This window comes from Psammomys obesus, unplaced genomic scaffold (assembly GCF_907164565.1).
Source record: "Psammomys obesus unplaced genomic scaffold, mPsaObe1.curated_primary_1811, whole genome shotgun sequence".
In the NCBI taxonomy this organism is placed as follows: Eukaryota; Metazoa; Chordata; class Mammalia; order Rodentia; family Muridae; genus Psammomys; species Psammomys obesus.
In genome coordinates this window covers 2,692,838-2,719,258 of record NW_026596158.1, presented here as the reverse complement: position 1 = coordinate 2,719,258, position 26,421 = coordinate 2,692,838, and the positions used below count along the sequence as shown (strand labels likewise).

The 26,421-nt window shown below is 55.7% G+C and overlaps 2 protein-coding genes across 2 annotated transcripts; both read left to right on the top strand.

Annotated features, from left to right (window-relative positions):
- The first annotated feature begins 2,622 nt into the window (after window positions 1-2,622).
- On the top strand, window positions 2,623-4,813 carry Zbtb32 (zinc finger and BTB domain containing 32). The gene is made up of 5 exons (XM_055594948.1): window positions 2,623-3,437; window positions 3,639-3,712; window positions 3,806-3,874; window positions 3,998-4,153; window positions 4,303-4,813. The coding sequence occupies exons 1-5, from the start codon at window positions 2,623-2,625 to the stop codon at window positions 4,578-4,580; spliced, it is 1,392 nt and encodes a 463-aa protein (XP_055450923.1). The 3' UTR covers window positions 4,581-4,813.
- Window positions 4,814-5,786: 973 nt separating this feature from the next.
- Kmt2b (lysine methyltransferase 2B) lies at window positions 5,787-25,668 on the top strand. The gene is made up of 37 exons (XM_055594737.1): window positions 5,787-6,143; window positions 7,153-7,225; window positions 7,469-9,489; window positions 9,689-9,802; window positions 9,896-10,046; window positions 10,283-10,562; window positions 10,737-10,792; window positions 11,024-11,302; window positions 11,608-11,702; window positions 11,985-12,083; window positions 12,218-12,331; window positions 12,474-12,620; window positions 12,724-12,819; window positions 13,220-13,337; window positions 13,873-13,986; window positions 14,136-14,320; window positions 14,397-14,486; window positions 14,588-14,692; window positions 14,825-14,898; window positions 15,437-15,552; window positions 15,639-15,730; window positions 15,813-15,950; window positions 17,021-17,179; window positions 17,348-17,468; window positions 17,547-17,625; window positions 17,722-17,882; window positions 18,455-18,679; window positions 18,934-20,230; window positions 20,313-20,402; window positions 20,485-20,591; window positions 23,693-23,824; window positions 23,905-23,979; window positions 24,064-24,241; window positions 24,478-24,585; window positions 24,681-24,764; window positions 24,880-25,009; window positions 25,085-25,668. Exons 1-37 carry the CDS (start codon window positions 5,787-5,789, stop codon window positions 25,358-25,360), a joined length of 8,136 nt encoding a protein of 2,711 aa, XP_055450712.1. The 3' UTR covers window positions 25,361-25,668.
- Window positions 25,669-26,421: the final 753 nt, after the last annotated feature.

Here is a 26,421-nt window from a genome sequence, read left to right as displayed (position 1 = left end):
ATTTTGAACAGCCCCCACTTCTTGGTAAAGCATATTAGTGGGGTAGCTGAATCACTGCAGAAGGGAGGGGCTTCCTCCCTCGGGTGATGAGGCTGTGTCAGACCCCAGTACTTTTCCTCTGCAGCTGTGGCCTTGCCCAGCTTCTCATTTTTAGAGATTATGTGTTTTTGTGTTGGAGGAATGTTTGTGTCTGTTTGCACGCCTATCAGGACTGGCATTTTGTGTTTCTTACACAGGAGTATCTTCTGTGATCCTAAGTGTGTGATGTTAGGGATTAGAAAGCTCAGAATGGAAAATATTTAACGTTCGAGAGTAGTAGATGAACACAAGGTACCATTTGCATTTTCCCTTTCGCTCTGACTCATCTTCCCCCATCTCCGCCCTATTGCCCCTTCACCAGCCTCATCCACCGGACACACCCTGTCTGATCTTGGAGGTTCAACACCTGCCTGCCCCCAAACTAGGATGGGAAAGAAGGCATCCTAGGCCAGAGGGGAGACAGTAAAGGAAGGCTGGCCCTGGAGAAAAGCAAATCTTACTATCAGCCTTTGTGTCTAGGGGCCAGAGTCTAGGGAGAAACCTCTGGGGACTCAAGTTGATTGTCACCATGGCAGCTTATCAGTGTCTGATTTGTTTTTCTTCTTGTTATTTATTGTATCTACATGACATTTTAGACACATGCCACATATTTCTCAAATATCTGTAAGTGAATGCAAAGATAAGCTTAAGGATCAGATTGATAGAATGGTGAGAAAGGGAGGAAGGGAGAAATGGAGGGAGAGAGAGAGAGAGAGAGAGAGAGAGAGAGGCTGAAAGTGTGAAAATAGTGGGAGCTCTCCAGGGACCTTGACCCCTTGAGCAGAAAGTGAAAGAAAACCCTGGTTTTGATTTCAGAGAAATGTCATTTGTCATCAGCCCAGGAAAAGGAGATTTTTCTCTTCGAAGACCACCACAGGCTTCCTGGGGTTGCCCCTCAGAGTCTGCCGGGAGAATCTGAGTCACACACACCCAGTCCTTGCTGTGGTCCAGAGGACAAGGGTCAGTCTCTAAGTGAGGCTTGCTGTCCTCATCAGAGGGAGAGGCTTGGCCTTTCATCTCCCCCTGCTTCAGATGCTGTTTCTATCCTTATACTTCTAAGGCCTCATAAATGGCCTCCAGCTACTCCACGCTTCTGTCACCTCCAGGACGCAGAACTAATGGCAGCTGAATGCTGTGCTGTACTCACAGACCACTTCCTCATGCATGGCATCAGTTTCACCCCCGCCTCCCAAGCAGACCACTGGTTTTGGATGGCTGAGGTGACTCCATTTCCAAGTCCCTGTCAGCACACATTCACGTCTGACTAGAAGGAGTGATCAGAGTTCGGTGAGGAGGCAGTTCGGGCTGTTCAAGGTAGCTGGGTGTCTCTCTGGATGCTCTTAAGCAGAGGCAGAGTAAAGCCACACCCCTTTAAGGGTACTGTGTGATACTTGGGATGGCTGAGGGCGGGGGGTGGGGCTAGCTGGGGTGGGGGCCAGGCAGGAGCCCTAAGAGCAGTAGAGAGCATGCGGTACTAGCAGGCGGCTACAGAGGTGAGTTCACTGTGTCTCCCCCAGCTCAGGATTTCCTCCCTTCTAGCTCTCCTTCCCACTCCCTGCCCACCTGCACCCCTCACCCCAAGGTGTCCAAGAAGCAGCCCTTCCTCAGCCAGGGCTGCTTACCATGGAGAGGCTGCTCAGAGTGCTAGGCCTGCTAGGTGCTAAGACACTCAGGCTATTTCTCTTTCTGTCTTGGCCTCCAGTACTCTGGGAGGTCTGCGTGATGATGGGTTTGATGTGTAATTAAACTATGGACTCTTTTGTTGGACTCTTTCTGGTTTTCATTTTTTGGCTTATGAGAAGCAGAAATCAAACCATTCTTTATCCTCGTTTGGAGAGGAAATAGCTTCTCCTTCTCCAGTTTCCTTCCTTCCTCTCACTTCCACAGGCATCAAAGCCTTCTCTAAGACTCCTGTGTGGCACTCTGAACTCACTGCCTGGAATCTCTGGTCTTTTCTAATTCCTCCTCTGAGGGTGTGTTTGTTCTAGAACTTGAGCCTTGGAGAGGCACGATGCCCTAGAGTCTGCTCTGCTGCCATGTGACCTGTTTTCTGCCTTCTCTGGTTTTCTGGGCTCACATTGGGGGAGGACCCACAAGCTTTTTGAATTCTCATGAAGTTACGTCTTACTCTATTCCTAAACGCCAAGCTCTGTGTGAAGTGAGGAAAAGCCAGAATGCTCAGAGGGCTTTCCCTGCAAAAGAGCGTGGGCAAAGCAGACACCTTCCGTCTGGAAGGTGTGCCAGCTGTGCCAGTCCTGAACCCGCTCCCTGAGACTCTGCTGGCTGCCTGGCTCTTGCTCGTCAGGCCCCGAACCTGATCCAGGGTGCACTGTCCTGCTGCCACTTCCCCACAGCTTGCCTTTGCCTTAGTTTATTTGCTTCATTCAGGTCGACAGTTCCAGTCTAGGACCAGAGACTCATTCCTTCTCCCTTCCCCTCCACAGGCCTGAGAGCATGCGGTTTTTCCTTCCCCATCCTGCCATGGATCCCCCCATTGGGGCTTTTCTCTCAGAGCCTCTGAAACTGGTAGATTAGCCAGGAGCAATGCCCCACACCCCGACAAGGCTAATCAGCCCCTATGGCTCTGATAGGTTGGTGCAGTTAGCCGCTAGGCTCCGGCCAGCGTTGTGTGATACCCTGATCACTGTAGGCGGCCTGGAGTTCCCTGCTCACAGCCTGGTGCTGGCAGGTGCAAGCCCAAAGCTGGGTTTCGGGGGCCGGTGGGCTCTGGTTGAAGGCATCAGCCCTTCCACCTTTGCTCAGCTTCTGACCTTTGTGTATGGAGACAATGTAGAGCTGCAGCCTGGGGAGCTGGGGAACCTTGAAGAGGCAGCCAGAGCCTTGGGGGTGCAGGCCCTGGAAGAAGCCTGTAAGAGAGCACGAGAGGAGAAGCATGAAGATGAGCTGGACCCAGGACTGAAGAGGCACCAGCAAGCAGAAGAGCTCGTGAGGAGCTCTGAGAGAGGACTGGGGGGTCCTGGAGAGAACCAGAAACCAGAGGAGGATTTTAGAAGTAATGGGAGACAGCAGGAGATGTCACACAAGCACAGAGCACCCAGAAAGAGCCCTGAGACACAGGGAGAGGCACTCAGCCCAGCCCCCGTGAGCGAGGTCGCGAGAGGTAGAGCGAGCAGCAAGGGCTCTGAGGAGTGGCTTCGTGGGTGCCCTGGTCCCCTCTCCCCACCAGGCTCCCTCCTAACTAGCCTCATTGCCAGGCCCTGGTGGGCTGAGGCCCCTTGGTTGGGGGAGGGCCAACCTGCCCTGTGGAGCATCCTGCTGTGGCCGCCCAGATACGGCAGTCCCTTCTCCCATAGCACCCCCATCACTGCGGCCTGGCGGGGCTGGCCTCAGGAGCAGAGGTGAGTGAAGGGCTGAGTGGAAGCTATCAAAGCTGGGAGGGAGCGGCTCAGGAGAGGCAGCAGTGATGGGTGGAAGGGCACCATGTGCCCTTCCGGCACTGTACAGTTCCTGAGTTACAGACAAAACATTCCCATCACGAGAGAGGCCAGAGTTGGTTAGGTTCTTGGGCTTTGCCAAGGCTGTAATTCTTCTCCACCCAGGATCCCACTGACCTTGAACCGCTCCAAAGGTCTCTGGAGTCAGAATCAGCTGGCCTACTCCAGCTCCACTCCAGGTAAGCCCCTCATTACTCCACACAGGGCTCTGCCAAGTGGCTGGGCTCCGGGAGTACAGCCTTAGCAGGGCCCCTACTTCACTCTGCTTCCAGGATCCTTTCCCCGGGGCCTTCAAAAACTCAGCCCTTGGGAGATAGAAGAGTCCGGGCAAGGGTACACAGGTAAGTATGAGGAGAGAACTGCTGTCCCCGCCCCCAACAACAAAAAGCTCTTAATGGCTTCCCCGGACAATATTGATTTATCCTCAGGGATTCTGGTCCGTCTTGACTTCTCTGTCCACACAGGCACAGTGGCGACTGTTGTGGGTCAAGAACGCTCCCCATCTCACCAGCATCCTCCTTCCCCCTCTCCTGCGCGTTCTCGGCCCTATTCTTGCTCTGTCTGTGGAAAGAGGTTTTCACTCAAGCATCAGATGGAGACGCATTACCGAGTCCACACAGGTATGGGCATCCTGCCCGGTGTGAATTTGTCTTCTTCCGTTTCCATCGCTGATCTGCCAGTTCCTCCCTCGCCCCATTGCTCCACACACCCCTAGCTTGGCCAACCTTCACCCATTTCTTCCTTCTCTGGCTTTCTCCTCCAACTGTAGGAGAGAAGCCCTTCTCCTGTAGCCTCTGTCCACAGCGCTCCCGGGATTTCTCTGCCATGACCAAGCATCTGAGGACACATGGGGCTGCTCCCTATCGCTGCCCTCTATGCAAGGTTGGCTGCCCTAGCCTGGCTTCCATGCAGGCGCACATGCGGGGCCACTCGCCGAGCCAGCTGCCGCCTGGATGGACCATACGCTCCACCTTCCTCTACTCTTCCTCTCGGCCGACGAGGGCCTCCATCTCTCCCGGGAGCCCTTCCTCCCCCTCTGCCACCTGACCCGGTGCTGGCAGCTTCTCTGGCTTAGCAAGAATCCAACTAAAGAATGTGAGATGGGAGGACTCAGCCGCCTAGCAAATTTGACTGCAGAAGCGCTGCCGGACAGGAGCCCCGAACTCTTTCTGGATGAGCGAGGGTTGCAGAAGTCTCGGCCGGCTGGCGAGCCCGAGTTAAGGACGTACCAGTTGGTGAAGATTAACTGAGGACTATCGATTTCATCACTATAATAAAGAGTTTCCTATGCTCGCCAGTGAGGATGAGTCCGACTTTTCGTCCGCGCTGGGGGCTCCCACCCTTGCCACTGTCCTGTAGCGGCCCCTGCTGGCCATCAGCCACATACTAAACAGAGGGTCAAATATTTCATTTCCGGTAGCTCCGTATAATTCCCGAGCGCAGCGCGCCGCAAGGGCGCTCCGGCCCCTGTAAGAGGAGGGTGGCATGTGAGCCTCCCCCCAACACTCTGGCCCCTTGTTAGCAACGCACCGCGCGCGTACTACAGGGTTAGAGAGGAGCGCAGATTCAGGTCCCGATTTCGACCACCCGTCTGCTCTCCTCCGAGTGATGGTCGGGACCAGCCTCTCCAGCATCTTCCCCCCGCGCCGGGCAAGCGGCTGCCGGGTGGCCCCTGGAAGTGAGGCTAACCCAGCGCCACCGCCCTTCCCTCAGCCCACGGCTGGCGCGGTAGCTAACTTCATTTGCTGGTGTTGTCAGTGGGGTTCCCAGGGTCCGAAGCCAGCAGTACCCTGGGAAGGGTAGTCCATGCAGGTGGCTAGCTCCGACCAGAACAATGGGAGGAGCCTGAACAAGGGCCACACCTCCTCGAGACCACGAACTGGCTCTCCAGGCTCCTGGTCGCGGTCGGCGATCCTGTAGTTCCAGCTCTCCCGCCCTAGCTGTCGGCGGAAGGAGCAAGGCGACGGGACTACATTTCCCAGAAGACCTTGCGCCTCCCGCTCTCAGGCCGCGACTCACGGTCGGCTCTCCAGGTGCGGTCTGAGGCTGAGGGCCGGCCGGCCCCGGACTCCTGCTCCCGTGGTGCCCCGCGCGTGGCCAGCCCAGCCCCCGGCTCCTGCCACCCCGTCGCGGCGCTGGTTGTTGTCGTGAGCCGCAGCCGCCCCGCTTCGCCCCTCCTCTCCTCCCCTCCCCCCGGCCTTGCGCACGGGCCGCCCCTCCCCCCGCCTCCCCGGCCCCTCTCACGGTGCCAAGATGGCGGCGGCGGCGGGCGGCGGCAGTTGCCCCGGGCCTGGCTCCGCTCGGGGCCGCTTCCCTGGCCGGCCGCGGGGCTCCGGCGGGGGCGGGGGCCGCGGCGGCCGAGGCAGCGGAGCCGAAAGAGTGCGGGTAGCCCTGCGGCGCGGCGCGGCGGGGCCGGGAGGAGCCGAGCCCGGGGAGGACACGGCCCTGCTCCGTTTGCTGGGTCTCCGCCGGGGCCTGCGCCGGCTCCGCCGCCTGTGGGCTGGTGCGCGCGTTCAGCGAGGCCGGGGCCGGGGCCGGGGCCGGGGCTGGGGCCCGAACCGGGGCAGCATGCCGGAGGAAGAGAGCAGTGACGGGGAATCCGAGGAGGAGGTGAGGCGGTCGGAGGCGTCTCCAGCGCCGGGTGGGGCGGAGGCCAGGGGCTTGCAGGGCTCCGGGTAGCTCCGAAGGGTCTTGGGGACAAGTGGGATTCTTGAGGCTTCTGGAAAGAAGCATGAAGGAAGCATGGCTGTGTGGAGCTTTCGGGTGCTAAGGCCTTAGAAAGTGGTCGGAGAAACCCTGACTGCAGTAGACGGCTCCAGGCGAGCCCTGCCGGTGTCCTGAGCTGATCTTTCGCGGTAGCAGAGCAGGAGAGGAGTGGGTGAAGAGGCCATAGGGATTGCATGCCTGACCAGTGGTGGTTGACAGCGGCGGCGTGGCCTTGATTGACCAAGGCTAGAGCCTCCTGGGCTCTACCTGCAGGCTGCCTTCTTGGGCCTTATGATCCGCGACACATCCCTGGTTTCACCAGTGCCCCAGTTGCTCCTTGGTTCTGAGGTGGAGAGTGGTGGAGGCTTCTTGGGGCACGGGTTGAAGAGGGATAGAATGAATGCTGAGTCTTGAGTCTGGAGTGAGTGCAGTCAAGGTTCATCCCTCTCAGCCTTTCCGAAAAAAGGCAGGAGGGTGTGTGGATTATATTGCTTAGGAGAGCTAGTAGTCCTCTGAGGGCTCAGAATGGATTGTAATATGATAAACCACCTGCTCCACCCCTCATTCCCCCCAACACACTGCCCATTCCCATTTGTGAAAATCCTGGAAGGGTGTGAATGGAGGACCTGCTTTGTATTAAGTTGGAATTAGCCCTCGTTGTAATGCCCATTGCTTAGCTGGTGGAGGACCCTCTAGTGTTTTCTTCTGGGCTGTGCTCGTATGGTCTGGTTAAAGAGCGTCTCGTCCCTTCGTTTCTTCTGACCTTGCCTCAGTCTTTTAAGTTCTTTGGGAAATGAGAAGCAGGTTTAGGTGGAAGCTAAGTGTTATATCCTCAACACTTGAAACCCAGGTGGAACCAGGGCTTTGCCACTGACTGCTGTTTCTCCCCTTCACCCCTGGTCCCCTAAATCAGGAGTTTCAGGGTTTTCATTCAGATGAAGATGTGGCCCCCAGTTCCCTGCGCTCTGCGCTCCGATCCCAGCGAGGTGAGTGATGGGGAAACTCTACCTCTCCAGTGTTATGGGAAGGTTCTTGCCTTTTGTGTCAGCTCTTTGCTGTTCAGCTAGTCTCCACCAGTTCCTGAGTGTGCCCTGTGTTCAGAGATCCAAGCTAGCCTGGGCTTTGGGAGAAACAGACAAGGAAGACTTAGTAGCCTGCCCTTCTGGGGTGCTTTCCTGAAGTCTACAGGGCCAGCTTGACCCCTGTTCCCACAACTATTCTCCTTTTAGGTCGAGCCCCCAGGGGTCGGGGCCGCAAGCATAAGACGACCCCCCTTCCTCCTCCTCGCCTAGCAGATGTGGCTCCTGTCCCCCCAAAGGCCCCTACTCGGAAACGGGGTGAGGAGGGCACAGAACGGATGGTGCAGGCACTGACTGAACTTCTCCGGAGGGCCCAGGCACCCCCAACCCCCCGGAGCCGGGCATGTGAGCCCTCTACTCCCCGTCGGTCTCGGGGAAGGCCCCCAGGACGGCCGGCAGGCCCCTGCCGGAAGAAGCAGCAAGCAGTAGTGGTAGCAGAAGCGGCTGTGACAATCCCTAAACCTGAGCCTCCACCTCCTGTGGTTCCAGTAAAGAACAGAACTGGCAGCTGGAAATGCAAGGAGGGACCTGGTCCAGGACCCGGAACCCCCAAACGTGGGGGGCAGCCTGGGAGAGGAGGCCGTGGAGGCAGGGGCAGAGGCCGAGGCGGACTTCCCCTTATGATCAAGTTTGTTTCAAAGGCCAAAAAAGTGAAGATGGGACAGTTGTCCCAGGGACTAGAATCAGGACAGGGTCATGGTCAACAGGGAGAAAGCTGGCAAGATGCCCCCCAAAGAAGAGATGGAGATGAACAGGAAGGGGCCCCATGTTGGAAGAAGCAGGAGCAGAAATTGGAGGAGGAAGGAGAAGAGAAAGAAGAAAAAGATGCCAATGAGGACAACAACAAACAAGAGAAAGAGGAGACTGAGAGAGCTGTGGCTGAGGAAGAAATGATGCCAGCCAAGAAGGAAGAGGCAAAGCTGCCATCACCGCCCTTGACTCCTCCAGTCCCTTCACCACCACCTCCTCTCCCACCCCCTTCAACATCTCCTCCACCTCCAGCATCCCCCCTACCACCCTCAGTTTCTCCTCCTCCCCTACCTTCCCCTCCCCCACACCCAGCCCCAGAGAAGCAGGAAGAGTCTCCTCCTCTTGTGGTCCCAGCTGCATGCTCTAGGAAGAGGGGCAGGCCTCCCCTAACTCCTACCCAGCGGGCAGAGCGGGAAGCTGCTCGGTCAGGACCAGAGGGCACCTTTTCTCCCACTCCAAACCCCAGCACCACCACAGGAGGCCCTCTGGAAGACAGCCCTACTGTGGCCCCCAAAAGTACCACCTTCTTGAAGAACATACGGCAATTCATTATGCCTGTGGTGAGTGCCCGCTCCTCCCGCGTTATCAAGACACCCCGGCGATTTATGGACGAAGACCCTCCTAAACCTTCAAAGGTGGAGGTTTCTATTGTTCGACCTCCTGTTGCAACCTCCCCACTTGCTCCCCAGGAGCCAGTACCAGTCCCCTCCCCACCTCGTGTCCCAACTCCCCCATCTACCCCAGCCCCACTCCCAGAGAAGAGACGGTCTATCCTAAGGGAGCCCACATTTCGCTGGACCTCACTAACCCGGGAGCTGCCACCACCTCCACCTGCTCCTCCACCACCTGCCCCTGCCACTCCCTCCCGGAGGCCTCTGCTCCTTCGGGCCCCTCAGTTTACTCCAAGTGAAGCCCACCTGAAGATTTATGAATCGGTGCTTACCCCTCCTCCTCTTGGGGCTCCTGAAGCCCCTGAGCCAGAGCTGCCTCCTGCTGATGACTCTCCAGCTGAGTCCGAGCCTAGGGCAGTAGGGCGGACCAACCACCTCAGCTTGCCTCGGTTTGTCCCTGTGGTCACCACTCCTGTTAAGATTGAGGCACCCCCCCATGGAGCTCCAGCTCTGAGCAATGGGCAGCAGCTTCAGGCTCAGGTGCAGCAGCCCCCGCAGGCCTTGCAGACCCAGCTCCTGCCCCAGGCACCGCTACCACCACAGCAACCACAAGTACAGCCACAGGTGCAGCTGCAGCCACTTCCATCACCACAACACACGCCACCACTGGAAAAGGCCCGTGTTGCAAGTCTGGGTCCCCTGCCACTGTCTGGGGTGGAGGAAAAAATGTTTAGCCTCCTTAAGAGAGCTAAGGTGCAGCTATTCAAGATCGATCAACAGCAACAGCAGAAAGTGGCAGCGTCCATGGCGGTGAGTGTGGTGCTTTGAGCAGGCCCCCACGCTCAGTCTGTGTAGCTGGCTCCTGAAACAGTGTTTGGCAGAAACACTCTGGACCACTTTCCCCTTTACCTCCATCCGTTCCTTCCTTGGTCCCATCCCCTCCCTCCCCTATTCCTGTTCCCCCTGGTCCTCACTTTGCAGCCTCTGACCCTGTTATTTCCCCTACCAGCCAAGTTCTGCATTGCAAATCGAAGAAGCTGTGGGCACTGTCAAACAGACCCCAGACAGAGGCTGTGTCAGGTCTGAAGATGAGTCTGTGGAAGCTAAGAGAGATGGAGCCTCGGTATGCAGTGAGAGGAGGGGCTTCTGAAGAAGGCTGGCTGCAGGACCATAGGGAGCCATTTCCCACACCTCTTCCTGGTTTTTCCTCTCCCAGGGCCCTGAGTCACCTGTCCAAGGCCCCCGAATCAAACATGTCTGCCGTCATGCTGCTGTGGCCTTGGGTCAGGCTCGGGCCATGGTGCCTGAAGACGTACCCCGCCTTAGTGCTCTCCCGCTCCGGGATCGGCAGGACCTCGCCACCGAGGGTAGGGAACTTGTGGGAGGCTTGACGAAGAGCATGAGCAAGAGCACCAGGGAGCCAAGTAGAGGGATTGGACGGGGTAGGGAGAAGTGGATTGTAGTCCTGCTAGGTCTTTCATAAAACCTGGTTAGTTCCAGGGCCCCTGGAGCCTGTCAGTGTGGAAAAGTGAGGGACAGTAGGGCCGTGAGGGAGGGTACCTAGTGGTCCTGTGTTCTGTCTCCACTCCATCTGCTGCAATAGATACGTCATCAGCGTCAGAGACTGAGAGTGTCCCGTCCCGATCGCAGCGGGAAAAGGTGGAATCTGCAGGGCCTGGGGGAGACTTGGAGCCTACAGGGTCTGCAGGGGCCCTGGCCCACACACCACGGAGGTCACTGCCATCCCACCATGGCAAGAAGATGAGGATGGCTCGTTGTGGGCACTGTCGGGGTTGCTTGCGTGTGCAGGACTGTGGCTCTTGTGTCAACTGCCTGGATAAGCCTAAGTTCGGGGGCCCCAACACTAAGAAGCAGTGCTGTGTGTGAGTAGCTGCTGTGTAGACTCTGGTCCCCCCGGGGTTGTCGGTCACTGAGTCTCTCGTCCCAGCTCCTCTTCTGCCCAGCCAGCAGCGGGATTGGCATCCTTGTGGAGAGCTTCCTCTCTTCCCCCAGAACACCAGTCCCCTACCCTGGTGACGTGCTGCTCCCCTCCCCAGATACCGGAAGTGTGACAAGATAGAGGCTCGGAAGATGGAGCGACTGGCAAAAAAAGGTAATAAGGTTTGAGGAGCAGTTCTTCGCAAAACCTAAAGTAGATAGTAGTATGACCAAGGCCATGTTTTCTTTGCTTTCCGTCTTGCCTTTGCATCTGACATAATGTCCTTTTCTACCTAAGCTTTCACCTCTCCTGCATTCTTTTTTTTGTGCTGCACTTTTTTTTTTTGGTCCTGGTACCCATGTCCCTGGCTGAGTTCAAATCCTACCAAGTCCCCTGTTCCCACAGGCCGGACGATAGTGAAGACGCTGTTGCCCTGGGATTCCGATGAATCTCCTGAGGCCTCCCCTGGTCCTCCAGGCCCACGCCGGGGGGCGGGAGCTGGGGGGCCCCGGGAGGAGGTGGGGGCCCCTCCCGGGCCCGAGGAGCAGGACTCCCTCCTACTGCAGCGCAAGTCAGCGCGACGCTGCGTCAAACAGCGGCCCTCCTATGATGTCTTCGAGGACTCCGATGACTCAGAGCCCGGGGGTCCCCCTGCTCCAAGACGTCGAACCCCCAGAGAACACGGTATGTTCTCAGTTAAGTTTATTTTATGCCTCTTTGCCTTTGGCCCTTCTCGGAATCCAGGGCCCTCTGTGTCTGTTTGTTTGTTTGTTTGTTTGTTTGCTTAGAAGGGACTGGACTCCTCAGTCTGTCCAAGAGGGCAGCTGGGAACAAAGGAGGAAGTATTTCTAGGGGAACGTAACCCAAGTGGTGTCAGACACTCCCTGGAGGTCTTCCTTGTGAGCCCTGGTTGGAGGAAGCCTTGGGAATGTTGCAGAGGGGTAGAGGACCCAGCATGGGAAGGGTCAGCTGTCCTGTGTCCTGCCTAGAGCTGCCAGTGCTAGAACCTGAGGAGCAGAGCCGGCCCCGCAAACCCACCCTGCAGCCTGTGTTGCAGCTCAAGGCCCGAAGGCGCCTGGACAAGGTCAGCACGGCCCGCTCCGAGAACCCCAAGCCCTGTGTGAGGCATGGCTCCTGCTCTCCAGGAGCTACCTGGCAAGTCAGGGTGACGGGCACACCTGAGTGTCGTGGTGTGTCCTCACCAGAGGACAGGTCCTGAGGGATGAGGCAGTCCTTGCCTTTCTGGAACGCCAAGTGGGATCTGGGCAAAAAAGGCAGGGTCTGGCAGGTTGGGGGAGGCCAGTGAGGAGAGGAGTCTGCCAAAGAGTAGGGTTGGCATCTTTGACCACTCCATGTTCCTCCTTAGGATGCTTTAGCCCCTGGTCCCTTTACCTCTTTTCCCAATGGCTGGACTGGAAAGCAGAAGTCTCCTGATGGTGTACACCGGGTCCGAGTGGATTTTAAGGTACGGGGTTGAGGGCCAGTTTGTAGAGCCTATGGTGGAAGAAACATGATTGTGTCAAGATTAGCCAGAACTTTCAGCATGGATCTGATTTGTATTTCCGGCTGCTTTCAATCCTGTGTCCTTTCTTACCCCAGGAGGATTGCGACCTGGAGAACGTGTGGCTTATGGGTGGCCTCAGTGTACTTACTTCCGTGCCAGGGGGCCCACCAATGGTGTGCCTGCTGTGTGCTAGCAAAGGCCTCCATGAGGTTAGTGCTTTGCCTTTTTTTTTTTAGACAAGACAGTCCTGCTCTCCAAATCTCCTCTCCCCCTTCCTGACCTTGACCTCTCAACCAGGGATCATCCCCTGGCTGTCAAGCCTCATGCTTTCCATCATTTCCTTACTCCTAGTTGGTCTTTTGCCAAGTCTGCTGTGATCCTTTTCACCCCTTCTGTCTGGAGGAGGCTGAACGGCCCTTGCCTCAGCATCGTGACACCTGGTGCTGCCGGCGTTGCAAGTTCTGCCATGTCTGTGGGCGCAAAGGCCGAGGGTCCAAGGTGGGCCACTGGTAGCTACGGTGGGCAGGTAAAGGCCTGGGGGAGGGGCAGGCTATCTCTATGCATTATATTTGACGCTGCTTTTTCCTCCACTGTCCTCCAGCACCTCCTGGAATGTGAACGTTGCCGCCATGCTTATCACCCAGCCTGCCTAGGACCTAGCTACCCAACCCGGGCCACACGTAGACGGCGCCACTGGGTGAGAGATGAGCCCACATCCCTTGCTCTAGCATTCCACTTGTGCCACCCTTGGTCTTAACCTGGGCCCAAACTCTCATAAAATGTCAGGGCTGGACATGACTCTTGAGAATGTGACAGGCAACATTTCTTCTGTAGGGTATACACATAGGCAAGCCATAGATGAAGAATTGGTTTTTAGGGGCTCCTGGATTCAGTATTCCCAGCCTCGCAGGAACACCCTCCCACCCCCTACCCTGAGGTCCACTCCTGCCCCTTTCTTCCTCCTTTCATGCTTCTTGCCATCATTTCTTGTACTGCTCCTTCTTCATCTGTTTGTTTCCACCTATCCTTACCGTCTCATCTGTCGGCCTGCTTCGGCCTGATGTGTGGCTTTCTTCTGACATCACCCTGCTCCCCAGATCTGCTCAGCCTGTGTGCGCTGTAAGAGCTGTGGGGCAGCTCCAGGCAAGAACTGGGACGTCGAGTGGTCTGGAGACTACAGCCTCTGCCCCAGGTGCACCGAGCTCTTTGACAAAGGTGGGACCTGGCAGGGGACAGGGTTTGGGGGCTGGGTTGGAATGGGTCAGGCTCTAGATTAGGGTCTTACTCGTGGTCTCCAGCACCAAAACGAAGAGATTCTAGTAGGTTTCTACTTTTCGGCTGCAGAGATTTTCCTTTGATTCAGTACTGTTCAACCAAAGTCCTCTAGTATACAGATAATGAGCACAGAGCAGAGCCACTCTTGGGAGTAGTATGAGTGCTGGGCTTGGCAGCCTACTCATCCTCTAAGATCCCTCTTGAAGAACCCCACGTTTCCACTGGGGAGCTTGAAGACCAGTGCTGTCCTCATTTGTTCACCCTGTACATTTAGCAAACCCCCCCCCCCCCCCCCCGTTTTCTTTTGAAAGGTGCTGGGCCTGCAGAGAGAACAGGCTTTGTCCACAAACAGCTTTTTTGGACTGAAGGGTGTAGTAGAGGCAGCTTATGGAGCTGTCAGAAGATACCCAAACTCTGTACAGGACTCGGAGATCAGTTCTGCCTGCCCTGACTTCTGCCTCTAACTCCTCCCCAGGGAACTACTGCCCGATCTGCACACGCTGCTATGAAGACAATGACTACGAGAGCAAGATGATGCAGTGTGCGCAGTGTGACCACTGGGTCCACGCCAAGTGTGAGGGGCTCTCAGGTGAGAAGACGCAGGCTCCGCCCTCAGGGGGACCTGTCCCCGCCACAGGCCTGCAGGGTGACAAGTGGGCTAACTCCTTGGCCCTGGGGGACGCCTGGGAGCCCTTACATGTTCCTAGTCCATCGTCTCCTTTGTCATTGTCCTTACAGATGAAGACTATGAGATCCTTTCTGGGCTGCCAGACTCGGTGCTGTACACATGTGGGCCATGTGCTGGGGCAACACAGCCCCGCTGGCGAGAGGCCCTGAGTGGGGCCCTGCAGGGAGGCCTTCGCCAGGTGCTTCAGGGCCTGTTGAGCTCGAAGGTGGCAGGCCCATTGCTGCTGTGCACCCAGGTCTGGAGAACCCCGGGGGTGGGGGTGGGGGTGGGGTGGGCTCAGTCCAAGCCCTTCTGACATCCCCCATTTGCAGTGTGGGCAGGATGGGAAGCAGCTCCATCCAGGACCCTGCAATTTGCAAGCTGTGGGACAGCGGTTTGAGGAAGGCCACTATAAGTCAGTGGTGAGTGGGACATGGGGAGGAGCAGATGGCTGCCCTAAGCAGAGCTGGGCTGGGGTTGAGGTTTGGAGTAAGGGCTCAGACACTAGGAAACTCCCTTACAGCACAGCTTCATGGAAGACATAGTGGCCATCTTGATGAGGCATTCAGAAGAAGGAGAGACCCCAGAGCACCGGGCTGGAAGCCAGATGAAAGGACTCCTACTGAAGGTGACTGCTGGGGTGATGCCTGGAGGGTGATCTGAGTGGTGGCAGGGAACAAAGAATGGACCCTGTAGACCCCATCCCCATCTATTCTCGAGGGCAGGCAGTTCTTCTCATTCTGTTTAACCCCTTTCCCAGCTGCTAGAGTCTGCATTCTGCTGGTTCGATGCCCATGACCCTAAGTACTGGCGACGGAGTACCCGGCTGCCAAAGTGAGCAGGGCTGAGAAGCTGGAGGGGGACCAGGGAGTGAGGTCAAAAGCAGAGGCACTTGGGATTCCAGGGATCAGGCTGGGATCAGGAGCAAGGTTCAGGTCAACGCTGGAGAAGAGGGTTGTGGGGTAGAGACTGGGGTGAGCTTTCTCTGTTACTTCTAGACTAGCAAAGATGCATGTGTGTAGTTAGCTCTGTCTTTGTTTCTACTTTTTGAAGGCATTTGAAAACTCATGTTTGGGATGTCGGGCAGGCACTGATGGCTCGGGTGGACAGAGTGGTGATATGGGAGCCTAGATAAATAAGAGGCTGGGAATCAGAGAAAGTCCTGGAAGGGGTGATAACTAAACTGAGAGGTGGAGTATTCTAGGAGCATGGAGAACAGAGCATCTCACTGGCACAGAGGAGTGTGGCCTATTTGAGAAAGAAAAAATGTACACGAGAAAGGAGTCATGGCATGCCAAGGCTTATGTTACGGGTGGGCTCTAGTCGAGCTGCTTTGTTGAGCACATCAGATGCTAACCTACTGTCTCCACAGTGGCGTTCTCCCCAACGCCGTGTTGCCCCCATCCCTGGACCATGTCTATGCTCAGTGGAGACAGCAGGAATCAGAGACCCCAGAATCTGGGCAGCCTCCAGGGGATCCTTCAGCAGGTACTAAGAAGCAGGGACTGCAACCTGATAGGTGGACTATGCTCTAGATCCTGGCTTTTAGATTTACCTTCCCATATCCTTTGCAGCTTTCCAGAGCAAGGACCCAGCTGCTTTCTCACACCTGGATGACCCTCGTCAGTGTGCCCTCTGTCTCAAGTATGGAGATGCTGACTCCAAGGTAAAGGTTACCGGGCAAAGCTGTTGGTGTGCAGCCTGGTCCTTGGAACTCCCTCCTCATGCCACTCCTCTTCTGTCCACAGGAGGCAGGGCGGCTCCTATACATTGGGCAGAATGAGTGGACACATGTCAATTGTGCCATTTGGTCAGCTGAAGTGTTTGAGGAGAATGATGGCTCTCTCAAGAATGTCCATGCTGCTGTTGCACGAGGAAGGCAGATGGTAAGGGCATGGGCCCAGAAGGGTGGGCATCTCTTGGGGTCCCAGGTTGGTACTTTCTCCAGTGTGGAAAACTCTTTATTACATGGTGATCTCTGGGATGTGTGCTTCCATTCCACTGCTGGTCCCTGTCACTCTTCTTGTGGTGCTGGGCATTGAAGCCAGGGCCTTACAAATGCTAGGCAAGTGTTCTACCACTGAGCGATATTACAGTCTCAGCTTTTTTTATGAGGCAGGTCTCATGAGCTTTTGGTACTCATATGTAACCCAGCCTGGTTTCAAATGTAATCTTCCTGCTTCTGCTTCCCAAGTGCTGGAATTGTAGGTATGTGCCCAGTGTCTGGCTCTCTTGCCCCTTTAGTTGTCTCAGGATTCCGGCATGAATTACTGGCAGCACTTTTTCTCCAGCTAGATCTAGGCCTCTTAGGAGAGGTGGAAGCCAGACATCTGGTTGCTGTTTACCTTTGTAGGACACAGTGCTATCTTTCTCTCATTAGGTAGTCTCCTTGACTCAGGTCAGCTGCAGAACCCTTTCTCAGCCAGGTGAAGTGGCACATACCTTTAACCCCGGCACTCTGGGAGATAGAGGGAGACTGATCCCTGTGAGTTTGAGCCCAGGCTGGTCTACAGAGTGAGTTCCAGGCCAGCCATGGCTATATAGAGAAGCCCTGTCTTAAAAAAGAAAGCGAGCTAGGTACACACCTGTAATTGCAGCACTCAAGGAGGCAGAGGGAGGCTGATCCCTGAGTTCAAGTACACACAGAAACCCCCCCCCCAAAAAAAAAAAAAAAAACACTTCCTCACTGTGTGCTCCTTGGTGGAGTCTTGGAGAAGACCCTACTCTTGGCAGGACCTGTTGAGATAACTGATGTGAAGAAGGTGGCAAGTACCAATCAGTAAGAGCTGTTAGCTTTCTCCAGACCTTGCTTCATGTTTCTGAGGTAGCTTGAGTGTGCTGCTGGCCCTGAGCTCAGCTGGGCTGTATAAGATGCTAGGCCACCCAGGGCCTGCGCAGTATTCTCAGTGATGCTGAGCCGCATAGTTTTCACCCCAGTGGTCCCTCCCTCCCACAGCGCTGTGAGCTCTGCCTGAAGCCTGGAGCCACAGTTGGCTGCTGCCTGTCCTCCTGTCTCAGCAACTTCCACTTCATGTGTGCCCGGGCCAGCTACTGCATCTTCCAGGATGACAAGAAAGTTTTCTGCCAGAAACACACAGACCTCCTAGATGGCAAGGTGGGCCAGGATGCTGGGGATCTGCTGTCCACTTCCTGATTGTCTCAGGCTTCCCTGTAGTCCTATAGGCCAAGCCTTTGACTGCTGAGTTCTTGCCTACAGAGCTTTTCCCTCACACTCCCCTGCCCTCTGCCAATCCAGCAACCCCATTGACTTGCCTCCTCCCAGGAGATTGTGACCCCTGACGGTTTTGATGTGCTTCGGCGAGTCTATGTGGACTTTGAGGGCATCAACTTCAAGCGAAAGTTCTTGACTGGACTTGAACCGGATGTCATCAATGTACTCATTGGTAAGCAACTTGCTCTCTTACATACTACTTCTGACCTCACCTGGCCCTGCCCTACCTGACCTTTCTTTTGTACTATAGGCTCCATCAGAATCAACTCCCTGGGCACGCTATCTGATCTCTCAGACTGTGAGGGTCGGCTCTTCCCCATTGGCTACCAGTGAGCACTCCAGAGTTGGTGAGGGGAGGACTCCAGGGCTGAATGTTGTTTCCAGGTTTCCCTGACCTTCTTGTCCCATATGTCTGCCTGCTCCAGGTGCTCCCGCCTGTACTGGAGCACAGTGGATGCTCGGAGGCGCTGCTGGTATCGGTGTCGAATTCTAGAGTATCGCCCTTGGGGGCCACGAGAGGAGCCGGTTCACCTGGAAGCAGCTGAAGAGAACCAGACAATTGTGCATAGCCCCACCCCTTCCTCAGGTAGCACTTGGGTACTGCCTCATCCCCTCTCAAATGGGGCCCCACAAAGCGCTTAGGCCCATCTCCATGCCCTCCTTGCCTTGAGAAACTTTAGGGTGCACTTACTCTTTTATTTCTTGTAATGACAGAAGCAACAGGGACTAGCTTTGACGTATACCACAGGGGCTGTGCTTGGCATTTCATGGGAGCTGGTGGACAGCCATAGGGAATAGGAATGTTCACAGCTGGCTTCCTGAGGGCTGTGTACTCTTAACATTGACTGATCTTGCTAAGGACACAGACTCCACGACATTATGTACAAGGGGAATGGTTTATCTCTACAATAACAGTGGTAAAATAGGATTTGGCCTATATGTGCTTATTTCCCTAGCTTTGTGTACATGATCCTACAGAGGCCAGAGGTGTCAGTCCCCTAGAGCTGCAGTGGTCATGAGACGTGACATGGTTGCTGGGAAATGAGCTCTGGTCTGGTGGAAGAGTAGCAAGCGCTCTCACCTGCTGAGCCATATCTCTAGACTTGAGGGAGGTTTTGGTACAGAGCCCCCTCACCTCGCCTGTTCTTGCCTTTTCAGACCCCCCCAATCATGATGACCCACCAGATACAGATTCCCTGATTCCCGGAGATCCTGTACACCATTCACCTGTTCAGAATCTGGATCCCCCACTTCGGACAGATTCAAGCAACGGCCCTCCTCCTACCCCCCGCTCCTTCTCAGGGGCTCGAATCAAAGTGCCCAACTACTCACCATCTCGGAGGCCCTTAGGGGGCGTCTCATTCGGTCCTCTGCCCTCCCCAGGTAAGCACATAGTGCCAAGAATGGGTAGAACAGATGGGTGCTGTAGCTTGGGCACGCCTTTAATCGCAGCGTTCAAGAGATGGGCAGGCAGCTCTCTTTTTGAGTTTGAGGCCAGCCTGCTCTACAGAGTGAGTTCCAGGATAGGCAGGACTACACAGAGAAACCCTGTCTCAATAACAGCAACAACAACAAAAGAATGGGTAGAGCTGGGAAGTCTGGAGTGCTGGCTGATACTGAGCTGTTTTCGCCCACAGGAAGTCCATCTTCCCTGACCCACCACATCCCTACAGTGGGAGACTCGGACTTTCCAGCCCCCACCAGGCGATCTCGGCGTCCTAGCCCTCTGGCCACCAGGCCACCACCATCCCGCCGGACCTCCTCTCCTCTCAGAACTTCCCCTCAGCTCAGGGTGCCCCTGTCTACCTCAGTCACAGCCCTCACACCTACCTCAGGGGAGCTGGCTCCCCCTGACCTGGCCCCATCTCCCCTGCCACCCCCTGAAGACTTGGGCCCAGACTTTGAAGACATGGAGGTGGTGTCGGGACTGAGTGCTGCTGACCTGGACTTTGCAGCCAGCTTGCTGGGGACTGAGCCCTTTCAGGAAGAGATTGTGGCTGCTGGGGCAGTGGGGAGCAGCCAGGGAGGCCCAGGGGACAGCTCAGAGGAGGAGGCCAGCCCTACCACTCACTATGTTCACTTCCCTGTGACGGTGGTGTCTGGCCCTGCCCTGGCCCACAGTTCCCTCACTGGAGCACCCCGAATTGAACAACTGGATGGAGTGGACGATGGCACAGACAGTGAGGCTGAGGCTGTCCAGCAACCCCGGGGACAGGGGACTCCTCCTTCGGGACCAGGAGTGGCCCGAAGTGGGGTCCTTGGAGGAGCAGGGGACAGAGCCCGACCTCCTGAAGACCTGCCTTCAGAAATTGTGGATTTTGTGTTGAAGAACCTAGGGGGTCCTGGGGAGGGGGCTGTTGGTCCCAGAGAGGAATCTCTCCCCTCAGCACCTCCCTTGGCTAATGGTAGCCAGCCCCCACAAGCCCTGCCCGCTAGCCCAGCTGACCCCACCCGGACATTTGCCTGGCTCCCTGGGGCTCCAGGGGTCCGGGTATTGAGTCTGGGTCCTGCTCCAGAACCCCCTAAACCTGCCACATCCAAGATCATCCTTGTCAACAAGCTGGGGCAAGTATTTGTGAAGATGGCCGGGGAGGGTGACCCTGTCACACCCCCAGTAAAGCAGCCGCCTCTGCCCCCTATCGTTCCTCCAACAGCCCCCACCTCCTGGACTCTGCCCCCAGGACCCCTGCTCAGTGTCTTACCAGTAGTAGGGGTAGGAGTGGTCCGACCTGCCCCACCCCCGCCTCCGCCCCCACTAACACTGGTGTTCAGCGGGCCCCCCAGCCCACCACGCCAGGCCATCCGTGTCAAGAGGGTGTCTACCTTCTCTGGCCGGTCCCCTCCGGCTCCTCCCCCGAGCAAGGCTCCCCGGCTGGATGAAAATGGAGAGTCCTTGGAGAATACCCACCATGCGCCGGGGGTCAGTGGCAGTGGGTAAGTGTGAGTCTAGAGTTGGGTAGCAGGCTGAGGAGGTGGACGGAAGGAAGACATATGGGCCGCCTGTGCTTTGTTCCAGGTTCAGCCGTGTGCGGATGAAAACGCCCACAGTACGTGGAGTTCTGGATCTGAACAGTCCGGGGGAACACTTTGAGGAAGAAAGCCCTGGGTGAGTGACCAGGTCCCCTCCTGGAGGCTCCAAATATCTCCCTCCCAATAATTTTTGCCTCCTAACAGGTTTTTCTTCACAGGCCCCCTCAGGACCGGTGCCCTTTGCTGCCACTTCCTGAAGGTCCTTCCCGGGCCCTTGATGGTCCCTCAGACCTACTCTTTGAGTCCCAGTGGCATCACTATTCAGGTAGAGACCAGCTTTTCCTCTCACTGCCTCCTTGTGTTTGGCCTGGTAGTGACTGACAGAACCTGGATTGGTTCCCTTAAAAACTTGTTGTACAGCAGGGGCTGATTGGGTTCATTCTCTAACACCAGAAAACAAAAGCAACACACACTCAGTGGGCACAAGCCCAAGGCGAGGTGTTAGAGTTACACACTGTTTGGGAGCTCCTGGCCTTGTGAAGGAAGCACAAGTGTTAGAGATCAGGGCTAGTAGCTGGGTGTTGGTGGTGTGTCTTTAATCCTAGCACTTGGGAAGCAGAGGCAGTGGGTCTTTGAGTTCAAGGCCAGCCTAGAGAGCAAGTTCCAGGACAGCCAGAACTACACAGAGAAACCTTGTCTTGAAAACAATCCCCCTCCCCAAAAAGGAGGAGGGGGGAGAAATTACGTTTAGTAATGTAAGAAAGAAAGGAAAGAAAGAGCCAGCTGTGGTGGCACACACCTCTCTAATCCCAGCACTCTGGCGGCAGAGGCAGGCGGATCTCTGTGAGTTCAAGGCCAGTCTGGTCTACAGAGTGAGTCCAGGGCATCCAGGGCTTGTTACACAGAGAACTATACTCCCCACTCACCCCCAAAGAAAAGAAAGAAAAAGAAGAAAGGAGGTTTAGTGATGCATATTTGTAACTGCATGCTGAGCCAGATTTGATTCAGATTCAGCAGTAGTGATCCGAGAATTAGTGCCTAATAAAGCCAAGAAATCAGGGATCACCCAGGGAGGGTGGAGCCCTAGAATCCAAGCAAGGGGCAGGAATAGTAGAAAGATGAGAAAAGACCAGTGTTCCAGAGGCCAGGAATGGGCTGGTCAGCGGTTACCTGCCACATTGAGCTAGCAGACCAGGCCCGGTCTGGCAGAGTGAATGAGCCAGGTGGCTTGGGGCGGGTAGGATGTTGAAGATTGTGGTTGGTGAGAAGCCAGAGCAGCACCCAGGCAGCTGGCCAAGAAGTTGAGCTAAGGATCAGGAGGAGGTAGGGCAGCAGGTCAAAGAGCTTGAGGCTGTGAGGGCTGCAACTTCAAAGCTGAGGGGAGGGGGTGGGGTGTTTGAGGGAAAGGGCATGGGAGCAGTGATCAGTTTTGAGCACGCCACTCCTGGGATGGGAGAAAGGTCTGGCATGTCCCTGCAGGTTGACTCACATGTGGGTGCTAGACTGTGACACGGGAAATGAGGTTCTCTGGTGGCCTCTGGGGTCGCTCTGTGCAGCAGCTGAGTGATCTGGCAGGAAGCTGGGGCTGGAGTGAGCCAGCCTATCCAGGTGTGGGTCTCATACACAGAGGCTGGCTGTGAGCACCAAATGAGAGCTGAGAGGCTTTGGCCTGACATCAGGGTGTGATGGTGACGATGACAGGCGCACTCTGTTCTTGGGGACCAGACGTGTCCTTTCCGCAGCTCAGGTTAGATAGGCCGTGTGAGGAAGAATAATGGGAGGGCTCTGCACCTGTCCCTGTTAGTCACGGAGCAGCAGATGAAGCGGGGAGGAGTTGCTAATGGAAGGCCTGGGTCCTGGAGATGATCTCCGCTTTGTAGCGGGCTGGGCTGTCTGAGGAGGGCTGGGAGGGTGTTGGACAGGCTCGCCGGAGAAAGCAGAGGTGATGGACTGGCCATGTGGGTCTTGCTCCTGTGTCGTGTTCCACTCCTGCTTTTGTGTCCCACCCCTGCCCTAGATACAGTGGTCGGCCTTGGTGTACACTGTGGGTGCTGCCAGCCAGCAGCATTTCTCTCTAACCTCCCGCCTTGAAGGACTTCCTTCTCTGGCTTCCAGGACTCCACATTTTCCTCTCTCCTCTGGTCATGTCTCATTTCAACCTTCCATTTGTGTATCCCAGGGCCCTAGCCTTGTGTTTGTGTGGCTTTCCCAACGTGCTTTCTGGGACTTGAAGGCTCTTACTCCTGTCTAGGTTCTGATAGCTACTATAGCCCAGGCCTAGTCCCTGTACCTCTGGCACCTGCTTTCTGCTGTTTTGTCATCTCCACTATCAGGTTGCAGGGGGAATACCCTCATTCTGACAGTTGATGGCAATCTTCCCTTCACTGTGTTCCAGCCCCAGACCCGGGGTTACACTTACCCTTGACTGTGTCACAGTTAACACCTGCTGCACCCCCCTGCTGCGTTGTCTTTACAGTCTGTGACCCCTGAAGGGGTGCACATCGTGATCCCAGCTACTCAAGTCAGGGAGGTCTTTTGAGTCTGGGAGGTCAAGTCTAACCTGTTCAATGTGGTGAGGCCCTGTCGCAAAACGGAACAAGTTTATAACAGTGGTTTTCAACCGTCCTAATGCTGTGAGCTTTTAATACAGTTTTTCCTGTTGTGGTGACCTCCAACTATAAACTTGTTTTGTTGCTTCTTCATGACTGATTTTGCTGCTGCTAAGAATCATAATGTAAATATGTGGTATGCTACCCCAAAGGGGTCACAACCCACAGGTTGAGAGCCACCGGTTTCTATTCCGAGCACACTTGAATGCATGTGGCCAAGCCTACACGCTATAACATCTGTAAGAAGTCACTGGGTTTTGAGCTGGGGGTGTAAACTGGTGATGGAGTGTTCACCTAGCACATTCAAGGCCCTGGGTTCGATTCCTAGTGTTTCCCCCCTGTTATTTATTTATTTAACTGTATATAAGTAATTCTCCAGTATTTGTAGAGTCTGTTTCAGGGACAGAATAATTACAGGTAGACGGGTGTGTCTGGTGGGCTGGTTTTCAGTGAGCTTGAGGGGCCCAGGCCTTCATGCTTCTGTGCACCGCTCAGAAAAAGGTTTTCCAGGCCCCTTAGAACAACCAAATCAATGTCATAGGACTTACTAGGTAATTGAAGTAGGAGGAGGGCCATCGGACCCTGTGTGTGTTTGTGCCAAGTGGGGGGAGAGACTGATGTTAGCTGGGAATCGGGGTCTGTCTCTCTCTCTATATATAGCCTTGCAACTCCCTGTGTAGACCAGACTGGCCTCCAACTCAGAGATCCGCCTGCCTCGGCCTCCTGAATACTGTGATTAAGTGTGTGCGCTGCTCGCCTGTCGGTGGCGGCTTTCAAAACTAGAAGGTGATGCTCACCTACGCTTACCTTCCCCAAGCCTCAAGCTCTGACGAAGAGCCTCCGTCCCCAGAGGACAAAGAAAACCAGGTTCCCAAACGAGCTGGTCCACACCTGCGCTTTGAGATCAGCAGTGATGATGGCTTCAGTGTGGAGGCAGAGAGCTTGGAGGGTGAGTTGAGGGTAGTGGTAGCTGGGGTGGGGGAGGGCGGTGTGCGTACCCTGTCTTGACTTTTCTGCCCCTCATTCCAGGGGCGTGGAGAACCCTGATTGAGAAAGTGCAAGAGGCTCGTGGGCATGCACGGCTCAGGCATCTCTCCTTTAGCGGTAAGAACTGGCCCCAGGAATGCTGGGAGCGAGGGCAAGGTAGGCCCTCCATGTCACTGGTGTGGCCCTCCCTTTTGTTCTCAGGCATGAGTGGAGCGCGGCTCCTGGGCATCCACCACGACGCTGTCATCTTCCTGGCAGAGCAGTTGCCTGGGGCCCAGCGCTGCCAGCACTACAAGTTCCGCTACCACCAGCAGGGAGAGGGCCAGGAGGAGCCGCCTCTGAACCCCCACGGGGCTGCTCGCGCTGAGGTTTACCTCCGGTCAGTGGCTGGGGAGCCATGAGGTGGGGGTTAAATCTAGAAAGGCTGAAGCTGAGATGCTAGGCTACTGGAGGAGTGATCTATAGAATTTGTGTGAGAAGAGTGGGTTCTGCCCACCTCCCATTTTGCTGTCCTTGCCCCTAAAGTCCTTGGGGATACTAGCCTAGACCAAAGGATGGCAGGCAGCATTCTTTGAAGGATTGGTTGTGACCTTCCCATCTTCCACCCACTTGCAGGAAGTGTACCTTTGACATGTTCAACTTCCTGGCTTCCCAGCACCGGGTGCTCCCGGAGGGGGCCACCTGTGATGAAGAAGAGGATGAGGTGCAGCTTCGATCCACCAGGTATGCAGAGCAAGTTGGGGTACTGGGTCTGGCCTGAAAGGGTCCTGACTATTCCTGGTTACCAACTTAAATGTGGTGTTGCTGTCTTCTGCCAGACGTGCCACCAGCCTTGAGCTTCCTATGGCCATGCGCTTTCGCCATCTCAAAAAGACATCCAAAGAGGCTGTGGGTGTCTATAGGTTAGTGGGGTTGGGGGAGATGCCCCTTGGGTGGACGGATAGTGCCATGATGGGGAGCTGCCTGGTGTCTGTCCCCCTACCCCCTGAGCTTCCCGTGGCCCATTCTGCCGTGCAGATCAGCTATCCACGGACGAGGCCTGTTTTGTAAACGCAACATCGACGCTGGTGAGATGGTTATTGAGTACTCTGGCATTGTCATTCGCTCTGTACTGACCGATAAGCGAGAGAAGTTCTATGACGGAAAGGTAAGTGCCGGCAGGTGAGCTGAGGGGCTGTGTGCTGGCCAGGACAGAGCTAATCCCTTCGTCCCGTCCCTGTAGGGTATCGGGTGCTACATGTTCCGCATGGATGACTTTGACGTGGTGGATGCCACCATGCACGGCAATGCTGCCCGCTTCATCAACCACTCATGTGAGCCCAACTGCTTCTCTCGCGTCATCCACGTGGAAGGCCAGAAACACATTGTCATCTTTGCCTTGCGCCGCATCCTGCGAGGTGAGGAGCTCACCTATGACTACAAGTTTCCCATCGAGGACGCCAGCAACAAGCTGCCCTGCAACTGTGGCGCCAAGCGCTGCCGTCGCTTCCTTAACTGAGGCCATGGCTGCCCCAGAATTCCTCATGCGCCTGCTGCCATCTCAGCCTGGCCTGTGGCTCCCTAGTCTCAGTGTCTCTCTCCTGCCCTCCTGTCCATGGTGGATGTGGGCATGTAGGGGGCCAGGAGTTCTGCCTCCAACCCTCCAGTCCACCCAGCCATTGCCTCCTTCCTCCTGCCCTGGGGACCCAGGATGTAGATATTGTACAAAGGTTTCTAAATCCCTTCTTTTCTATGCACTTTTTTATTTAAGAGGGTGGGGTCCCAGGTGGGAATCCCCCCCCACAATAAAGTCTGTCAATGTTTGGAGAGGTGGTCTTCCATGATTTTGTTATTGTGGTTGTGAGTGTGGCTGTGCTGCCTCATCTTGTGCCCATAGAGGTCAGGGGCCAATTTCAGGAGTCAGTTCCAGAGATCTAATTCAAGTCTGAAGGCTTGTGTGGGAAGCAGTTTTACCCACTGAGCCATCTCGTCAGCCCTGCACATTTCATTTGTGTGGTGCTGGAGGCAGATGGAAGCTCTCACTTTGCATAACCATTGTATGTAACCTAGGAAGCCACAGTGATGCCACAGTCCAGATGAGGGAGTGGAGTTAGGATGTAACTTGCTTGATGAGAGTGCTTGCACATCATGTGTGAGGTCAAAAGGTGAGGTATACTTCAGAAGTAAAGGCAGGAGGGTCTAGGTTCCAGATTCTAGGAATTGAAAGTCCTCTTCAGTTTCATACAGGGTTCAAGGCCAGCATGGGCTACAGGAGATCCAGCCTCAGAGTGTGCTAGTGCCTACCTTCTTGCACAGCTGAGTGAGTAATCTCACGGGCAGCCAGGTAAGATGGTCCTGTTCATACTGGAATGGGTCCTTTACAGAAAGGAGGGATGTCTGTTGGCTTGGGGCCCACTCAGGACTGTACGTCAGGAAGACCCCTTTAAAGGAAGAGAGTGGACACTGGCTCCTCGGGGAACTTTATTAAACCCCAGCAAACCCTGACGCGGCCAAGTGTGGACAGCACCTGCAGTGCATCTGCAGGACCCAGCTGCCCCAGAGCAGCAGATGGCTCCCTCG

Coding starts and splice junctions, on each gene's coding strand:
- Kmt2b (XM_055594737.1), top strand. CDS start 5,787: ATGGCGGCGGCGGCGGGCGGCGGCAGTTGCCCCGGGCCTGGCTCCGCT. Junction 15,553..15,638: donor TCCAGGGGATCCTTCAGCAG/GTACTAAGAAGC, acceptor TATCCTTTGCAG/CTTTCCAGAGCAAGGACCCA. Junction 17,469..17,546: donor TGTCATCAATGTACTCATTG/GTAAGCAACTTG, acceptor TTTGTACTATAG/GCTCCATCAGAATCAACTCC.
- Zbtb32 (XM_055594948.1), top strand. CDS start 2,623: ATGCCCCACACCCCGACAAGGCTAATCAGCCCCTATGGCTCTGATAGG. Junction 3,875..3,997: donor GTCCGGGCAAGGGTACACAG/GTAAGTATGAGG, acceptor CTGTCCACACAG/GCACAGTGGCGACTGTTGTG. Junction 4,154..4,302: donor GCATTACCGAGTCCACACAG/GTATGGGCATCC, acceptor CTCCAACTGTAG/GAGAGAAGCCCTTCTCCTGT.